This window comes from Eutrigla gurnardus, assembly GCF_963514095.1.
Source record: "Eutrigla gurnardus genome assembly, chromosome: 5".
NCBI classification, from domain to species: domain Eukaryota; kingdom Metazoa; phylum Chordata; class Actinopteri; order Perciformes; family Triglidae; genus Eutrigla; species Eutrigla gurnardus.
Window position 1 is genome coordinate 8448025 of NC_139919.1, and position 20976 is coordinate 8469000.

The window sequence follows — 20976 nt, forward strand, 5'->3', positions numbered from 1 at the left end:
CCATTAGTGTGTGCATGAAGCATTAGTTGTTAAATTTGACAATAAGTTTGTCTCGATGGTTTATAACGTTGCTGCTGTAAGTCAGTTTACTTTATACAGAGGTGGCCGTTACAACGTTCACAATAGCAATGGTACACATAAAAATGGCCGCCGCTCTGACCTTCCTGCTCTGTTGATTCAAATAGGAATGTCCTACTCTCATTTTATTCCTATGGCCCGTGTTTTACTTCCATACTTAACTAACTCCACACACAGTCTACGTAAGTAACCTAACCAGCACACTTATTTTAACCCCAATCGCACTTTTCCTGAACCTAACCAAGCTGTTAAAATGATCTAGCAGTAGGTGCAGTGTGCCTGAAGCATTAGAATGGTTGTCATGATAACCACATTCAATCGGCTAATAACATTTGGAATGGGCGAAAGAAACCAAACTGCAAGTCGAAGTGAATATTTCTAATTAAGTGAAAAATTGTGTTTAGAGTTCAGAGTCCTTTTGATGATACATTGCCTGAAGCGTTTCAGAATTTGGGGCATCATTTTTTGAATAGCCATTAAGGAAAACTGTGTTGCAGCAATTTCCCCCAGGAACGTCACCACAGACACTCAGAACATCATAATACTTCAAATATATAAATATTACAAAACTGCTGCTCAATCACTATTGTGTTACCTCATTTGGCAACATGATGTTTCCAGACATGTATTTAAATAAATATTGCTAGTATAAGGTGTAAGAAATGAATGGACTTATGTCAGTTACATCAACTGACACAATTCCATTTGTGTTCACTGATATTAGCTGAAGTACAAGCGTTTATGTGTTTAAGTGTAAGTCATGAAAGCAGTTAATTGGAGACTGCAGTATTCTGATGTTTTGAGTTAAAGTGCTGAAAACAGTCAAAATGTTTTCTTCTTAACCCTGAAGCTATGTGGTTAGGTTGAAGTGTATTTACTAAAAGCAGTTAAAGGTCCAGCTGATACTAAACATATGATTCTCTCAATTGGATTAGAAAGAGAATCCCAAAAGTCAGAGTTTTTGATACTTTAGGGTTGGTGGATTTGTGCATGAGAAAGGCAATGTGATGTAATGAATAAGGGAAGGGAACAGCTGGAAGCCGTTAAAGCTATTATCTTCGTCAAACTATCAGATTGCACAAAAGGTAAACATGTATTCCTGTAGCTCATTGTAGATATATTTATATTGGCGTATATGTTGACCACTAGAGTTCGTGAGAGTAGAAGACAAGTTTATTTTTACACTGTTAAATGTTCTGCTTGGCACATTTCTTGGTCGCTATTGTTGAAAATATAAGATAACCTTATCAAAAGTGTTTATTTGTGTTATGTCTTGTGTGAAGTCAAGAATAGCAGGTATTTCATTGTTATATAAAGTCTAAAATATCAGTGTGGCCTTTCCTGATCAGGCTGGTGTCTTAAATCATGATCTTGTTGTATTGATACCTTGAATATATACATGGAAGTGAACGTTGTATATTAACTAGATGAGGAGTAGTCGTTGTCTCTTCCTGTTGAGCTGTTTGGACTGATACAGCAATAGTTGTTGTGCACAGAATAAATAAATGAATAAAAGTGATGTGGTTCCCGCTGCAGTAGACGAGTTGATGCTTCACTAGTTTTGAGTCGGCCCCGTTGTTCCTCTGAAACTTTCCTCTGATTAACACGCCTGGAGTCGGAGCTTCTGCTTGGAAGGCGCAGGTGTGTTTTGGAGACCGGTAAAGTCTAAACTCGCCCGCGGGGAGCGCTCCATTGTTTTGGCTTCTGTATCAAAGCACTCAGCGAGTCTCAGCGAGACTCGTTTAGAAGGTAGCGAGCTCAAACTCTGTGCCAGGTGATGTTGTCGTCCCTGGCGACCAAACAAAAGGTGGGCTCACATCTCGCCTGGCTGAGCTACAGTTTCCCTCCGCCGAGGGTCTGAATGTGTGTGTGTGTGTGTGTGTGTGTGTGTCGACCGAACACTGCCACGCATTGTTCACCTCCTCCCTCCTCCTGACTGTCCCCCTGTCCATCCTCCTCCTCACCCTCCTCTCCCCTCCTCGACTAACCCCACTAACATCCTCACTGCATCCTTCATGCATTCACGCTTTGGGCTGAATCCATTAATATCAGCTGGAAAAAGAACAATAAGCAGGAGCCAAGAAAAGAGAGGAAATGTGAGGAGGAAGAAGCAGCGATCCAGGACACACTGATAGTTGTTGGCATGAGGCGATAAATCACATTTACATTCCCCGTTTCATTTTACAGTTCCATTTTCAAATGCTGTCCTTGAATCATTTACAGACTCACTGTGGTCCATAAACTCTGTGGAAGCTCTTAAAGGGACAGTGCAACATTTTCTTAACTCTTCTTCTTCTCTTTCTGCCAGAAAGTGAGATTTTCAGATATCAGTATCAGGTCTCTGTGTTGAGGACTGAGTTAGCTTAGCTTGGACTAGCTAAGACTGGAAAGGTAAAAGCTAGCCTCGTAAAAATACACCTACCAGCACCGTTTATTGAAATTAGGTCATTTTACTTTTTCATTTTCTTCACTTTGGAAACAAACAAAAAATCCACTCCAAGTCTGATTAGTAGTTGTTCTGGAGCTTTCAATCATATCACATGATCTTCATCAGCAAATGGATTTGTCCAGATGTCATTGAAATTTCAAAACGAGAGAAAAGGTCTGAAGAAATCGTCAGAAAAGAAAAATTAACAACAGGGCAAACTCCTTGCCGAGGAAGACCATGTGATGTGATTGAAAGCTCCTGCTCCTTAATGGATCCAAGGTGAGATTTTGTCATTGAAAGTTTAACTCACTCAAAAAATATATAACATCAATACTGTATGTTTTTCTGGAGCTTTCAATCATATCACATGATCTTCGTCAGCCAAAGGATTAATCCAGTCCTCATTTAAATGTGAAAACAAAAGAAAAGGTCAAGGAAAGAAAATAAATAATAATAAAAAAAAAAAATATTGAAGAAGCTCATGTATTGTGATTGAAAGCTCCAGCTACTAAATGGACGCTGAAGTGATATTGTGTCATTGAACAAAAAGTCTAATAAGAAAAAATAATACTCTGTTACTCAATACTCTTCTGGGACTCTTGATAATATCACATTATCTTTGTCTGGTTGTCATGGATATTTAGTTGTTCAAATTTATCTTTTCAATAATAAGAAAAAATATGTTTGTATGACATCTTCATTTCCGTCACAACTAATTGCTGATGAAGACCATCTGCTATTATCAAAAGGTCCGGAACAGCTAAATATTTCCATTTATATCTAGTGTGTTTTGGGGGCATCTGATCACTTAGTTTTTTTTTCTCTAAGATGTATTTAAAAGTTAAAATAATAAAACAACTCCCTCCCATTTAGTAGCTGTTTGCTCAGCAGGTAGAGTTGTCATGCAAATGAAGATGTTCAAATGTCTTTTTACTGATCTCTTTGTCCATTTTAACATAGTCTAAAAGTCACTATATTCTTTGTAAAAGTATTTCCCAATGTGATCATAATGTCCCCAAGAATAAAAGTGTTTACAGGAAACAAATCAGAAAGCTCTAGAGGTATTGGTTGCTACAAAATATACTTTAAGGTTAGATTTTTCCAAAGCACAAAATCAAATAATATTTTGTGTATTTGCAAAGTGTCAAAAAAAAAGTGCCACATATGCTATGACTGAAAGCTCTAGAAGAGCTACCAAATCAAATACATTTTCTCTATGGTATTTTCAGAAAATATTTCGAATTTTCAACAGAGCTGGGCTAGCTGTTTCCCTCTGCTTCCAGTCTTTGTGCTAAGCTAAGCTAAGCTAACTGCATCTGAATATCTCACTCTGACAGATGGAGAAGAAGAGGAGTTCAGAAAATGTTACATAGCCTCTTTAATTGGAATCATGTACCAGTTATTGAACAAAAGAACACAAATGATGGGTTTACTAAAAAGTTATAACACACACACACACACACACACACACACACACACACACCCCTGTACAGTTTGTGTGGATGAAGCTGCTGCTGCTCTCAGTTTGGATCAGGTTGGTTTTTATTTTGACAAAATCAAAGTGCTTCAAGTTATGGATCAACTTTGCCAGATGTGCAGCTGTTTGTGTTGGGAGCATGTTTGGTCCTCCAGACCTCTCGGCCCGATCTGAGGCAGGGACCCATCCCACCTCCTCCTTCTCCTCCTCCTCCTCGTCCTCCTGCATGATTCATCTCCATCCGATCACTCACCTCCTCTGTCCGTCTGCCTGCTCGTTACCGTCACCTCCTCCTGTTAGGACTCCCCCTCCTCCTCACCTCCTCCTCTCTCTTCCTCTGCTCCCATAGGCCCTTATTCATTCTCTCCTGTCCATATGGTTTCTGCAGTCAAACAGAAGAGCGCCTTCGCCCCTGTCGTGCGGCCACAGACCTCCCCGCCCCCCACCTGCACCACCACCAATGGCAGCAACCTCCAGGGTGAGCATCCCACCCCCACTCCCGCCTGTCAGCACGCCCCCGTCCTCTGCTGTCCATGTCCCACCTGGACACACAGACAGACGGACAGTCACTGTAATGATAATAACTCTTTATTTGTTATGTCAAGACCTGCTTTTAAACACTCCAAGGTCAAAGTTGATCCATAACTTCTGGCACAGGATATAAAGAACTGCTCGTCATTCATCTTATCAAGTACCGTTGGTCTGTTATTGAGTCCTGTTGATGACAAACATCGAACAATTCAACGTAACAGACACAAATAAAAATGTTTCAGGAATGTTCAGGTGATTTTTCCTCAGAAAGTGGAACAAAAACAGGTAAAAATGTTTAAAAAGCACTTATTATATAATAATAAAAATATTATTAAATATTATAATTATAAAATTACATATTTTTCAAAATCATCATCAGTACTGTTAAAGTAAATTTAAAAACCTTTCATTCCTGTTTGACAAAACTAAGATAAACATATCATCATGTCAATTTAGCCTTTAAACCTCAACATCTCTGATAAGTTTCTCATAAACATTAAAGAATTTTCAAACATTTCCATTTTTCATGATTCCAGTTCCTTCACCTCAAGGTTGGCAGCATCAGTAGATACATGTGTAATATTCATATCGGAGGGTTTGATTACAGAAAATATCTAAAGTGGTAGGTTTTAGAAACATGGATGGTGTCACGCTTCCATTTAATCAATGTGGAGCCGTCTCTCTCTCTCTCTCTCTCTCTCTCTACAAGTCTAAACGTCGGTCACATTTCATGACAGAAGTCGGCCTGCTGAGGTCCTGAGGGTTTTTATGGACTACAATAAGTACATCTTTATTGGAAAGTGATATTTTCTTCATTCATTTGAGGAAAATGTATATTTCAGGCTCAATAATAATAATGTGTGTAAATTAATGAAAGACTGGAACAAGAGGAAAACACAGTCCAGGTTTCACATAAACCATGACCCAATGGCTCGTAGACCTCCAGGTTCCATCAGGTCTCCAAGGCCACTGAGACTGTGTGTCTCAGGGCCACTGAGCATCTCTCTATTTATTCTGGTCGCTGGTTTGAAAGCGCTACAGTCGAGGAGAAGCAGCTGATTCGTGAAGTTGAAACGAGGAGTTATCTTTATAGATTTCAATTATTAACATCAGCTGCTAGTGGGCAGCACATTCTTTCTTGGCCAAATGACAGTGCTAATAGCTAACGCTAACAGATTCCATTTGATTAAGTTGTGTTGAAGCTCTATTCCAGAAACTCTTGCCTCTAGTAGTAGCCTCTATGAGTTAGAAACATAAAGGAGATATTTGAAAAGAAATATAAGATAGGTATCAGAAAGGGAATGATAGCACTCTCCCTCGACAGCAAAATGAAATGCAGTGATGTCTTTTTTTTTGTTTTTGTTTTGTTTTGTTTCTTACGTTCAAAGCTTCTATCAAGGTTGTCGAACAAATGTCATTATATTATATATATATATATATATATATATATATATATGATCTCATCACCTAAAAAGGGGGGGGGGGGGGGATCAGATTTAATGTTTTTGTGGTTATAGGTATGATTGATGGTTCTGTCAATTTGCTGTTAGATCGTCCCGTTAATTCAGATACTATTTGTGGCCACAGCGAATATATTTTTGAAAGGCTAAACACTAATATAGATTTGAGCAAAATATCAAACATGATAACTTTACAATGTTCTAGACTCATTAGAAAGGTTTGGTTCACAAGAGGCTGAAACAATCCAATAGGCAGCTGCCACTGGAATCTAATTCTTCATGTAGTACTTATAATATAAATGTATCCTGATCTTTATCTGCAACTGTGGCTTTAAACGCAAGGAATATTCATGCAAAACCTTTAATGCAGATAATGAAGCTTCCTACTATTTGGTACATCCATAATATAAAAGTATACATATATTACTCAATATTTTAAGAAAACAATGCTTTTCAGGCTCAATGAAGAACAAAACCACTTGATAAGATGAAGGTTTTTGCGGTGAAGTTTCAGTCGGCGTATTCATCCACATTTCCTCCTGACATCTTCAGCGGAGACGACTTTGTTGTGCTTCTTGTGTAAAGTGTGTCGTTCAGAAAGACGTTGAATCCAACTGAATGTTTGTCTGCTGGTCTCTCAGCTATGGCAGGTCTCATCGTCCCACCCATGTGAGGAGGATTCTCAGCCAGATTCCCGACGACCCTCCTGAACACCCCACCCCTCCCCAGCAACGATGGCCCCGCCCACCTGAAACACCACAAAAAAATCCTTCCCATCATCCCCCAGAACGACCCAGAATCCATCACTGCAGCTAAAGGAAAAGTTTGACTCTTCATCGATTCATTTACCGCCAGTAATCGTGTTCGGTGTGGAACTTAATCAACGAGCTGAAGCCGCCGCGGATGTTGAAATCTGACAGAAGTGTCTTCATCAGTCGGAGTCAAAGGTCGGAGAGGTGAACTGTGGGAGGGAGGGCAGGTGTCTGCAGTTCTACATGTTGTGTGAGTATTAGTTGTGTTTGACTTCAGAAGTCTGTAGAGACTGAACAGGTCTCAGATCAGTTTGAAACACTGTGAGACAGGAAGGAGGCGTGTCCACCGAGAGCTTATGTTCACCGTGATGACATCACTCAGAAAGTCTTAGATCTCTGTGAATTATAAGGCAATCAGGTTGGATCAGAATTAAAAGGGCCATTCCAGTGCTTTTCCATATTTTAGCCATTTATCAAATCAAAGCTAAACATTTTGCAAACCGTTATTTCTTTCTGTCATTCCAGGTCTCCATTTATTCCATTATAGTATGAAACATAATGTGTTGTGTAATCTATCAAGGCAACCAAAACAATACATTATTGTTAATACAGCGCAACTCTTCAAAAATCGATCTGTACTTAAATTAAATTCTGCATGAGCCTTAAACTGAGACCACAACCTGTAATCACACATTTAAGACCAAACTGAGCCTCACTGACTGGCGAGGCTGAATTTTACACCTGAACCAGGCCATCAAGAGGTTTTTTTCTTAATTTAATCCAAAGACTCAAAAATAGAAACATTTATTTATGTAAAAATATTATTTTTATATACAGTTTTCTGGAACGATACATTGTGTAATCTGAAGGAGGTAACTGACACCTGAACTGATTTAAAATACAAGTCAAAATACTTAAATGTTAATGGATGCAGATCTACAAAAAAAAAGATTGATTACACAAGATAATAGTCTGTTGATTAATATTCATCAATATATTATATGGAAATGAGTGGAGACCAATGGACCTAAACAGAAAAATACATTCAAATGTGCAGACAGCATGAAAATGAAAGCGTATAAGCACGCTGGTACGATGCCACCAGTGTTTCTGCATGGTTTAGTTTGATCAGTTTGGACATTGATTTTCTTCCCGTTTTTACGTCTCTTGTTATTTTGTTTTAACAAAGTTCAGACATTCTGTACTTTTCAAACATCATCATGCAACGATAAATCAGACACATTGGGAAATTAAATTAAATCTCATGATTTGCAAAAGTCACCAGTAGTAAGAGGATATGGTTGTGTAGGAAATGGGCTAAAATATGCAACACAGGTGTCCTTCAGTGCCTGAAATCTGTTTGTAACAATAGTATTTAACCGTAGTTTACTCTACGTACTCTACATTAAATATTCCTTTGGTCACAATCACAAATATCCGAAGATCTACAGAACCTCCGATTGGTTCTCGCTGGATCAGAAGCTCTCGGTGGACGCTGAACCTGAGCTGGACCGAGTCCAGAAACCAGGAAAGGTCAAACTCTTATATTCAAATCTGGTGAAAAACCGTCAGACGGTTTCCGGATTTTCAATCAGAAATCTTCCCCCTGAAAGTCCAGACTCCTGAAAGACCTCTGATCAGTATCACGTCTTCTAGCGTTTTCCTTTCTGTACCATAGCTTTTAACAATGTTTGTGTCAAGTTCTAAAAAGGAGGAAAATGCAGTAATTTTCTAAGCTAAAGAAAGAATTAACAAACTTCCTGCAGAGAGAAGAACAAATGTTACACTAACTGAGTAAAGTCCAGGCAGCCCAATGGTTTTATTTTTTTAATTGTTATCATTTTCTGTTTTATTTTTTTTATTTTTTTGTTTTGGACATTTCTCATTTTAAAAAATCCGGTACAATAGTTCTGTTTTCGCGGGTGTGTCGAGTGGTAGATTTTAACCAGAAAAAGCTTGCAGCAGTTTTAATCACATTTAGGTACCAGATTTTCTTGTTATTCTCCTGATTGTGCTTATTTTATATGTATTTATAAAAGTATGTTTTGGCGAGTTCCTTTTGTGATTTAGGCCTGAATGATAGTCTCAAATATATATGTAAACACATTTGATGTCTTAATACCTTTTAGATATTGTAAAAAGAGTGAACAAGTGAGAGGAATTAACCCTTTTGTAAAAACAAAAACAAACAAACAAAAAAAACACGTCACGACATGGTCACCCTGTTTTTTAAAGCAGGACGTAAAAAATGCTTTCATCACTTTTGTATAAAAATGCTTTTCCGATATGATATTTAACTTTTTGTAAACAGCATCTTTTGTGTTTCCCCTGGTTCTTCTCGTCCTTTGTGTATTATTGTGAAATGTATAATCATGGTTATTTCTTAATGCACTATTTTGTTGGGGCACTTAATAAGAGCAATGCATCTTAGCAAAAAAGAAAAAAAAGCTAAAAGTTACAACAACAAAAAAAAAAGAAAAAGAAAAAAAGAAGAAAGCTAGAACGATATGCACCAATATGTTTTTTCTGCCGTTCGGAAACGGCAAAAATCCTTGTCATGTGAAATTTTTATATTTCAGAAGCTTATAACGTCATAATATTCCTCCACTCTTACTTTTGGACCGAACGTATCTCTTGGTTTCGGTGTTTAGGAGACAATATTTTATCCATCTTACTATTAGACCCGATCCTAGTCTTTGTGTTTTTGGTGAGAATGATTGTACGATTTAAAAACAGGCAGCAGATTTTAAAAGCACTTCTGAAAAATGAGTTTTTGGGTCACCGATCTCAAGGAAACTTCCATCAATGTTGGTGTTGTTGTTGATGGTGCTGTTCTCGTCGTCGCACACAATCTGGATCATTTACTTATGCAACTGTGTTCCTGTTCTGTAATGCAAGCTCGTCTTCCGCGTTTCCGTGGAGACGTTTGGAAAATTTAAAGAACTACAAGTCGTTTTTGATGCCTTACGATCGACAACACAAAGTTTTCTCTTTGTTTGACAAAGTGTTAGTTCTGCAGCGTTTAGCATCGATTGTCTTTTTTCTCCAGTCAAACTGTGAGAATTTTTTTTTTCTTTTTTTAAGTCTGTCCCTCAGGTTCCCCCCCAAAAAATATGTTTGCATCATCAGCACTGAACTGAAAGTGGAAAAAGCAGTTAGCCTTCCAAACAGCAACGCCTTTAAATGTTAACCTCCGTGTCAGACAGCGCCCCCAAATCACACAGGAAGTACTACAACACCATCTGGGAAGTTACTACAGAAGCGCACCTCGTTCACAGAAGATAAACGTTATCTTCTTATAAATACTACAGTATGTTTCTCTAATTTAGCATCTCATGATCACGACAAAACCATTTTTGAATTACAAGATTTGTGTATCAGATTACATGAATCTCAACTGGCATTTATAAGATCAACATCTCACAATTTACAGGTTCAGATTCCAAATTTACATAACGTGTTTCTATCAAAATGACAAACACACTTTTACATTTAAGAGAAAACTATCTTGTATCTTACATTTATGAGATAACTCATAACTTTGAGATGTTAAACTCAAAAGCTGCAGGTCTCAGATCAGTGTAACTTGAATGAAAGAAGAACCACCCAACATCCCTTTAATAATGAATAATACAATCTAAAAACGAGGTGAGGGCAGGAATATGAAGTTTGGGCAGATTAAACTTTTGACTTTATGCAAATCCAGCAGGACTGACGGAAACCTTCAGTCACTGCACAACATCAGCCAGACGCCATCGTGTTGGCTTGTGGTTGAACATCTGTCCAGTGTCTTTAGGAACAGCCATTTTTTTTCAATTACGCTAATGAAACGCAGCCGGTGAACAGTCACACCTCGCACTGAACGCTTCAGTTCGACATGGACGTCCGTCTCCGCCGTTCAAACAGCTTGCTATAATACTCTTTTTTTCCTCCTTTCTTTCGGTCACAGTTGTAGAAAGGTTTCTTCTCACCATCCTGGTTTTCAGCCGAGGTTTTAAAAACTGCAAAATGTACTTTTTGCGATGTTTTACTTCAATGTGAAAGAGGGCAGAGGTACTGCATCTTTGTGAAATATGAAATATATCATAAAAGTATATCAAAGCACAATGTTTAATTAATGTCTTTAGAATACAAACAGGGGGGGACACCCCCGGCTTTCTTTCTTTTCCTGTCTCTGGCCATGCTGTAAATAGATGCATGTCTTTTGTTTTTTTTGTTTTGTTTTTTTTCCTGTGATCCAGTGCTTTTTGTACAGAAACAGTCTAATAAAGATTACATTTGGCTTGAACTCAAGTGTTGTTTTGAAATGTCTCACGTTGAATAGGAGTTTAAGTTGGTGTCATTGAAGCAGCTTCAATGTTAGCATAGCCTAGCACCCATCAATCAGAGCTCCGTTGAGAAAATTAGCATTTTAAAAGTTGTTAGCTTGTCATCTTAAATACAGACCTAACAAAGCATGACTTCAGACGTTGTAGGCTACTGATCACCATCATTATGGACTCATTTCAGCATCCTTTGATCCATTTATTGTAATACATTCACAGCTGTAAAACTTATTTCAGCGGTGATTGATGAAATGTTGGTATGTCCTAAGCCCCTCCTACTCTCCAGCATGTCTAATGTGAGAGACTAATAAACACAGATGATCCCACAGGCAAAGATGGCTCCATGTTTGGTGTGAATGCAGCGTAAAGGTCAACAGCAGGCGGTATTGCTATAATTTCAAATTTGAATTTCGATTAGCTGTAGGCAGTTGATTTTCTCTCATTTGATTTAAGAATCAAAACAACTTCATCTGTATGTATTTGGAGTAAATATTATGCTGTAATGAACTCAAATAAAATATATAACTGAAGCAGACTAAATGCCAAGTAATCATTCCATTCATAATTTAATCATCATGGCTCACCAATTTTCTGACTAGTTTTTTCATTCTGTTATATTCTGTAATTCAACATATTTCACACACACACACACACACACACACACACACACACACACACACACACACACACACACACACACACACACACACACACACACACACACACATGCATGCACTTGAAATATAACATGACAGTAGTTGAAAGATAAATTGACCTCAGCATCATCCTCTGTTCTGTTTTAAGACCTGACAGTGTAACATCACCTAGTGCAGACTTTCATAGTTAATATCATTATTAATAATAATTCAAGCAGGATTTGTTCATTCACTAAAATGCTACCAGAAAGCTGAATGAAAATGAACCTCCTCACAATCAGGAAATATTCAACAGACTGAAACAAGCAAAGTTTGTGCAGTTGAGAGAGTCCACTACGAATAAACACACAACAATTACTTGTTCCGTATACGTACACCAAGAAAACTCTCACAATCACACAGTCCGTGTTGACACTGACCGGAAACTGATTATTAGTATAAAAGTTGAATAAACAGACTGAAGGACTCAAGATGAAATGTGAAACGCCTCCATCTAAAATAAAAAAACAAACTACTAAACTTTCCAACATACAATGGAAATCTTCTCAAAACAAGCTCCATGCTGACAGTTAATGATGAAACTGTTGGCGGAGGACGGTGCAGACTGGCGCTCTAAGTCGAGCTGAATCAGTCAGTGCAGCTCAGACCCAAAGCAACAATACTTCCTTCAGAGTCTCTGCAGCAGGTAAAAACATCAGCCGGACAAGAAGGGAACATGTGAAGGTTTGTATGGAGGGAAGATTCAGGAGGGTTTCGATGGAGGCTTGTGTTGACAGTCAGGAATCTCTCTGTGACTCCACAAGACGACAGGCTGAAGTCTGAAGATGGATTGACTAGTTGCTATGCTTTCATCTGCATCCATGAAGAGCTTTTATGAAATGATGACGTCTGTAGTATCAACGTTTTAACAGTGAAACAGTTTGACGTTGAACAGATTTTACAGGGATGCTCACCAAAGCCAGTATGGATGTATGTCTCTCTGGGAGGTGGGGTGATTTTAACATCATCTGTGCTGGTCAATAATTTAAACCCCATCTGGAGCAACATGCTTGTATGTTTCATTCTTCTCTTTCTTTTTCTCTAAATATTCTCGGTTTGAAATTTTACTTTTGTCTTAAAATGGAGGAACAGTTGTTTCTAATCTGATTCAAATCAATTCAATTTTATTTTATAGTGTCAAATCACAACAGCAGTCATCTCAGGACACTTAACACATTGAGCAGGACTAGAATACGTTTAAGATTTTCAGAGTCAATACAATTTCAGAGTCCCAACATCACCCAGGGGCAAGCATTACAGCGACAGTGGTGAGAAAAAACTGCCTTAATTGGCTTTTAGGCAGAAATCTTGTGCAGCCCAGGCCCTTGGGTTCCAACTACAGTTGGTGTTGGTAGTAGTATAGTAGTAGTAGCATTAACAGTAGTGGTGGTATTAACAGAAGCAATAATATAGTAGTCCATGGCAGCAGGCACAGCTGCTATCTGATAGATAGAAACATCTTATTTAAAACAACAATCTGGGATCCAATAAGACAAGCAAGAGCAAGACCTTTTTGGTCTTTTTTGCCTTTATTAATTCACATTTAGTAAAATGATCTCCATTGCTGAATGATCAATGACACTGACCTCTTTGCAGCATACCCATAAATGTCAGAAAACTATGACCGGATTTCTGTGATACCGAAGACCACCTTAAAGGCCTTATAGGTCATTCTAAAATTTGAAAAAACCACAAAGATGTTTGACTTTGAACGCATCAGCATACCGGAAAGATCTTTCCTGCTTGGTTCAGACCTGTTGAAAGCCGCGCCCCCCAGAACACGTGAGTTTGCGCACTGCCCTTACTACAACATGAAAGAGGAGCCCAGACGAGGAGCACAACACTGCTAGCTGACATTTACAAGTAAGAAAACACCTAACATTATCATAATGAACGTAAACATCTAACACGGCTGTTGTTGCTAGGCACATATGTCAAGCTAGCATGTTAGTATTAGGCAATGTCATTGAAACTTATTGCTGGCTATTTAGCAACAGCTGCCGATGCTAACTGCTCAATCAGGCAATGCTAAAATAGCAATAAGGTTAGCAATACTACAGAGCTAACTTATATTAATTTATAAACGTGCATTTCTGCCATATCATCTGCAACAGCTGCAGAACCTCCCTGGTTTTCTGCTGATATGTTGGTCAGTGTTCTCTGTGTAGTCTACCTGACATGTACAGTGGATAAAAGGCCTCTTTGAGGACAATACAGCTCTGTTCAGTAAAAACTTCTTGTCAAGTCTGTTACTTTACAGGCCCGAATTTGAGGACTGAGCTTGAAGCAGTCACATCAGCTGTTGGACCTCTGGCTGACACACAAACACCAAGTCAACTTACTGTGTGGCAGCAAGGAGCACTAGGACAGCAGCACTGGGACAGGCTCACAGTAATGACACCCAGTTGCTGTGTTGCTGTAAAGATAAGTGCTCACTACCCAGATCCAAAGGGATAATATAAAGTTTCACCCCTAAGAGTAGAGGAGTGAGTGTAGTATTTTTTATATATTTTCAACTTAGAAGACACTATAAACTTCCATTGTTATGCAGATGATACTCAATTATATCTATCAATCAAGCCTGAAGAAATGAATCAGCTAGTTAAACTCCAGGCATGTGTTGATCCTGGATGACCTGCTATTTCCTGAAGTTAAACTCAGATAAAACGGAAGTTATTGTACTACTAAAGTGCTTCTAACATACACCTATTGGTATGTTACGATGATTTCAAGCAATATAACAGAACGTGTTCTGAATAGAATAACCTATGATGCCTTTAAAACATGATGATTCACAGGCAAATTCTGCAGCGTCTTTTTTCTGTGTTTTGAAGTGGATTCATGACGTTTATTCTGGATGGACATCAGAGACGGTGATATCCTCGGGAAGTCACACTGAATGAAATCGATTTGTGTTTCATGTCTGTGTGTTCACATTTCACCGAGTTAATCCACCCTGTAATGGTAATCCCATCTGAACGGGAGTGAGAGACTGAAGGAGACAAGGATACACTACTAAATCGAAGGGAGAGATTCATCTGACGAAACATGACATGAGACATTACAGCGCTGTTTTTTGTTTTGCTGATTTTACGGATATTCTGTTGAAATGTTCGCTTCATTTGAATGGAAACTTCTTTCCAAAAAGCCAGTGGAAGGTTAGAACAGATGACCATGAATTCATAGCTTGAACGTGACAGGTAAATACAGTGGAAGGCTGGTTGGGATGCTGGGACTAGGTAGATGTCAGGTGACCAATGTAGGAGGAAGAGAGGGCAGTCTTAGAGAAAGGGACACTTTGTGTTCATGGTATGATACATGTTTTTTAAAGTCTTAAGGTCAGCAGTGGTCTTTATCAGGCCTGCAGTCCTGAGCAGGAAGTCTGGTTTCCATCGCCGCCTGCTATCAGAGACTGCAGCAGAGGGGCGGGGGTGGAGGTGGTTATTTGGCAGCGTTGGGCCTGCCGAGGCTCCGTTACAGGCACAATTAACTTCAACTCCACCGTCAGCACCAACCGAGTCGTGTAGTCGGTTTCTTGAGTACACAGCGCTCGTTAGCAGAGAGCGACGCCCGAGGCTTCAGCAGCTACCAACCAAAACCTCCAACCTTCCTGAGTCCACACATCCTCAGCCAAAACCTCCAAGCTGTAGCCGCCAGAGAGGAGAACAGCTGAACACCAACCAACACTTATTCACAGAGAGAAGAAGAAGAGCTGGACACAGACCAACTCATGGTGACGCCATCTCAGAGTTTTTGCAACCAGTGAACAAAGTGACGAAATTCCGACTGTGACGGGTGGATCTGATGAACACAAGCACACTGAGCAGCACCTTTACTGGATCTGGATCCATCTGGATTCTGGTATGAAGCTGCTAACTAAGTTAGCTTCATAATTCAAGGTCAACTTTACATCTAAGTGTTAAAGTCATCTTAGTAGCTAGCGATATGTGGTTGCCACGCAGCAGTAGTAACCTGTCAATCACAAGGTCGCGGCTACTTAAAACATCCCCTACCTTATGGTCTATGTGACTCTAAATGGACCATAATGTACTTCATGAAGACTTGAGACCATAAACTCGTGTTTACAATGTTTACTGAGATGATAAATCAAGAGAGAAGTAGGAACATTTTCTCATAGATTTCCATACAATCAGACTTCTTTTTACAACTGATGGCCAGTAGAGAGAATGCAAGTATAAGGCACTTCCAGATTGGCTTCACTTTTCAGAATCTGAAGTTGTCAACTTTTCTGGACACATTTAGAAGGAAAATATTGACATAGACAGAATAATGAGGAGAGTAGTAAATGTATTTAAGTGCTATACAAATTTTAGATACCTGTGATTTTTAATATCATGCTAAATATTGTACTTTTTCACACAATAAATATAAGTAACTATTGCACTTTTTACTCTGCTATATTTGTCTAACTTACTTACTTACTTTTCAGATGACAGTTTATCATCCTCTGACTCTTTACTATGATTTGTACCTACATACTATACTGTGATTTTTTGTGACATTTTTTATGTACTGTACTATGACCTTTTTATGACCTTTTTTCAACAAACTATACTATAACTTTTTATTACATTTTTCGACACTATAATCCAACATTTTATGAATTTCTTGACATTCTTTGACACACTACTTTGTCTTTTGTTTTTTTTTCAACATAGTATTTTATCCCTTCTGTCCACATATTATACTATGACTTTTTATCACATTTTTTACATTCTTGACTTGCTTTTAAGTACTTTTTTGACATGCCATGCTACGAATTGAAACAACATAGCATAGTATGTCAATGTAAAGAAAGTTAAAGCATAGCATGTCAAAAGAAGTCACAGCATATCAAAACTTTTCCAAAAAGTCACATTATAAAGTCGTAGTATAGTATTTCTGAAAAAGTCATAATAAATGATGTCCTAGTATGTAATAAAAAAAATAGTATGTCACAAAGTAAGTAATACAAGTTAGTTTACTATGTTTTTTATGGTGATAACATTCCAAAATATGACTTTTGTGCTCAATACATTCAGAGGGAGTTTTGTTTCACCTCATTGGGAAGAGGTTTGTTCATAGCACCTGCTGAGAGCTACGGGAAGGGAGAAGCCCAAAAAGATCTAGTTACAGCTCAGAACTGTTGATGTTTTGGCTTCACGAATAGTTTAAATATTTTTTAATCAGTGGATGAGGTGGTACAGAGTGAGTGCAGGTGTGTTTGGTTTGGGCGAGTGGAGTGGAGTTATTATGTCACTGCTGCTCTCCGTACATGTGCGCTCTTAAAGAATTAGACCATTTCCTGTGAGGTGATGATGTCACTGTGATACGACTGCAGGCCCAGTTTTACACTTTTTTCCGTGTGTGTATGTGTGTTGTTATAAAGCAGTGCTGAAGTCTGAGGGGGGGGGGGGGGGGGGGGGCTGTAAGTCATCTCATACAGGAAGGGCCCCAGCCCGGCCCTCTTGATGACACCAGAGCTCCTCGCCAACTGGGCTTGGAGCTGGAGAAGGTATGTAAATCACTAGTCCAGGAGAGTCACGCTCGCCAGCCTTGTTTCCTGGGAAGGACATGGTCCTGGACGAGGTTTGGAAATCTGATGTAGGTCCATCGAAACCATGTGTTGCTCGACTCTGTAAATACAGAGAGAATACTTCAGAGAGACTGTCAGCAGTTACCTCAATTCTAAAGGGGACGCCTGAAACCAAGTCTGCAGATTTCAGCAGGACTCTGACAGACCAGGTTCAGCTTTAGTTAGATGTGGATATGGTTTGGTCCCTGACAGGTCTGGTCTCTGACACAACAGGTTCAGGTACAGTCAGGTGTCTGACAGACCAGGTTCTGGTAGGGGCAGGTGTGTGAGTCTGACAGACCTAGTTCAGGTTTAGTGAGATGTGGATATGGTTTGGTCCCTGGGAGGCCTGGTCTCTGACAGAACAGGTTCAGGTACAGTCAGGTGTCTGACAGACCAGGTTCTGGTAGGGGCAGGTGTGTGAGTCTGACAGACCTAGTTCAGGTTTAGTTAGATGTGGATATGGTTTGGTCCCTGGGAGGCCTGGTCTCTGACAGAACAGGTTCGGGTACAGTCTGATCTCTCGCAGACCAGGTTCAGGTACAATCAAAATGTCAATCTTTAATAGGAACCAATACGGACGGAGCTGAGAACCACAGACAGGAAGTCAGACCGTATTGACAGACGGACCAACGGACACACGGTTTGGGTCTAGACATTTGAGATTCAAAGGCAAAAAAAAGAGAAAAATCAGGCGAGGTTGCAAGAAATGTGTTATAGTGATAGAAACGTCATCGATTATATTTGTAGCCACAATAAACATGTCACTTGTTCATTCATTCACTATTTCTTACTACATTTAGTTTTTTGTGTCTTGGCTCGGACTGAAATCGCTCAACAACTGTTGGAAGAATCACTATGAAACTTGGTGAAGTCATTCAGGTTCCTGAGAGGGTAAAATCAATATGTCAACATTTTTAGAGACAGGAATAAATTAAGCATCTTTGTGCAAAGTTCAACTTTTAGTAAGATATTCAAAAAGAATTAGGTTGTTTTTTTTACTTCACAAAAGTCCACAGTGTCACACAAAAATAATCATTTTTGAATGAATGATGCAATATTACAGTGTGCGAGACTGGCTATTTCCTGGAGGTAGATCATAATCATAAAACAACAAATAAACTAAGAAATAATTCAACAATAATTTCTTATGATTGACTGTCAGTCTGAACTCTGCTCATTCAAATGTGTTTCATGTTGAGGAAACAAAAATTTGCTGCCTGGCAGCATCTGCAGTGAAAAGTATGAAAAGGTAATAATAAATATGAATCATAAAGATCTGAAAAAACAAATTTACAAAGCACAAACAATCTAAATATACAATATAGTAGCAAACATAAACTGGACATACATAAAGCATGGGCCTCACATATAGTATAGACCATAAATAAGTAATGCATGCACATTTATACCATGACCTCGCACCATCTTGAACCACTGCAGCATAAATCCACCCCATTTGCCTTCTGCTCTTAGACCGTAACAGGCCACACAGCAACACAAGCGGGTAAGCAGCCTAATAACCACGGAGGCGGGTGCAGACTGGTTCCCCTCCCATTAAACACACCTTTAACATTTCCCATGGACAGTGTTCAGTATGTGCAGGGATATAGAGAACGTTTCCCCTTCCTCCTCCTCCTCCACCTCCTCAGAGCTCGGCGAGATGATTTCGGAGGACAGACTTTGTGCACACAACACCTCCTGCAGAGGACAAAAAGGCGAAGCACTAGAGTACACTTTACACCTGCTTCCCTTCTTCATCTGTCTTCATTTTTCTGGTGGAGGCAGGATGTTTGGCTTGGCTGCGACCCGCACCATGACTTAATCCCTGGGTGCTATTGTTAAATTTTTTCGAGCAAAAAAATAATGAAAACCAAATGCGGCTGAGGGACCCCGTTTCAGGTTTCAGGGCCTGCGCTTTAACAACGTTACGTTTCCAGCACGTCGAGGCCAAATAACTCACTTATGTTTCCCTTGTAATATTACGCCAAACATGAGATCTTTACTTTGTCAAATCTGGTAAGTATCAAACCAACTGTATCAATAGGAAAACAGTTTTAATAAGCATTCCCAGGCGAGGGCCGAGGAACACCTCTCACCTGGAAGCTATTAGAGCCGAAAGGAAATGGAGGCAGAGATCGAGTGCTTCCCAATAATGTGTGTCCCCCCGGAGAGTGGAAATATGTAGATTCATCATAAAACATATCTGAGAGCTTGGACTGTAACAGAGGAGAGAAAATCAGCAGAGACAGCTGGGCACCTCCAGCCCTCCAAGATAATATCGCACAAACATCTGTGGATGCAGCGTGCAGATAGCGTTTCATCGCTCATGTCGTAGCATCTCTCCTGACAGTCAAACTGTAAACACCTTCTCCAGATGGACCCACGAGTTCCATATGGAAGACCACTCACGCCAACACAAGAGGGCTGCAGTTATTAAGTCAACATTCTACATTACTTAGGCAGAATTTATGACTTATGATTTTGATTCACAATCTCATCAATTTAAGCGCTGAACCTGAAAGTATTAACGTATTAAGTCAGGATTGGAAATTAAGTAAATATATCAAAAACATAAAGTCAGAATTAGTCGTATGTTAGGTCAACAACTCTGACTCAGTGTCTCATAATTCAAATAAAATCGATATCATGACTTCGTTAATGAACAGTCGAGAGAACGTATGTTAAAAACCTCTTTTGGAGCAGATGTTTAGAAGGAACAGTCGTGTCATCTCACACCTAAACCACGCCCCTCGCTGCCAGTAGCTCCTCACAGGACGCCGAGTGGTCCGGACACAAACGTTTTTATTCACAGACTGAAGAGGTGGATATTTGTGAAATGCGAGACCTTGTGATTCTGAACTACTGCGATAGAATGCAAGAATCCCGCTCCAGGAAAAATTCAGATTAATAATCTGACACTCTTTGTTTCTGTTCCTGGCAGCACTGGGCTTCCATACAAGCTGCTGCCAGTGTAGCAGAAATATTTGACCTTTTGACTGATGGATTTATTTGCGTCCTTCACATTACTGTCCATTAAAGTCCATCTACACGCCGGCGAGGTGAACCTTCCTCGTCTCCATTGAAATTCCTGAAGCAGAGCGATCATCATCAGGACGGTCTCCGAGGCAGATATCAGTGTTAATAAATCAATCCCCAGCCTGGGCGAGCTCTGCATCGCTCCCTCAGCTGCTTGCTAAACAAATGGATTCAGCATGTTTAATGAGGGGTGGGTGGGGGAGGTAACTAATACCTTTAATGATCTCAGCAGACCAAAAATCACTGGCACTGGCCCAGAGCGAGCGGTCGGGGAGATGGTTTGGACAGCGGCTCCACAGCGGTCCTGGATGAAGATGCTCTGGTACGGTCGCAGATTTACGCCCGGGCGCTGGAGATCCTGCCCCCCTCCCCCTCTTATTCCCCCTTCCCCACCCCCATGGAAAAGGCCATGAAGTAGGAGGAAACGGGCCACACACTAACATCACAGGCCGGCTGACCTCTCACTGCTACCAAACGTTAACTGTTGTCTGGAGTAACCATGTGATGACACGGGCAGATGATGATTCAGAAGCAAGACTTCGTCTTCATTTGTTTGTTGTTTGGAAAACTCGGAAACTTTAAAACCGGCTGCTCTCTTGTTCCTGTGTGTTTCAAA

At 39.7% G+C, this 20976-nt stretch overlaps 1 protein-coding gene across 6 annotated transcripts in view; it reads left to right on the forward strand.

Annotated features, from left to right (window-relative positions):
- Positions 1 to 11014, forward strand: part of LOC311013136 (transcription factor COE3) — a 147610-nt gene extending 136596 nt beyond the window's left edge. For 3 of the 6 annotated variants that reach the window (XM_084009081.1, XM_084009078.1, XM_084009079.1), the window contains 2 exons: positions 4372 to 4461; positions 6616 to 11014. In XM_084009081.1, coding sequence (XP_083865207.1) covers positions 4372 to 4461; positions 6616 to 6647 — 122 coding nt within the window. In that variant the 3' untranslated portion in view covers positions 6648 to 11014. Of the gene's footprint in view, positions 1 to 4332; positions 4462 to 6615 lie in introns of all 6 variants that reach the window. The other 3 variants (XM_084009077.1, XM_084009076.1, XM_084009080.1) reach the window with 2 other exon arrangements.
- Positions 11015 to 20976: the final 9962 nt, after the last annotated feature.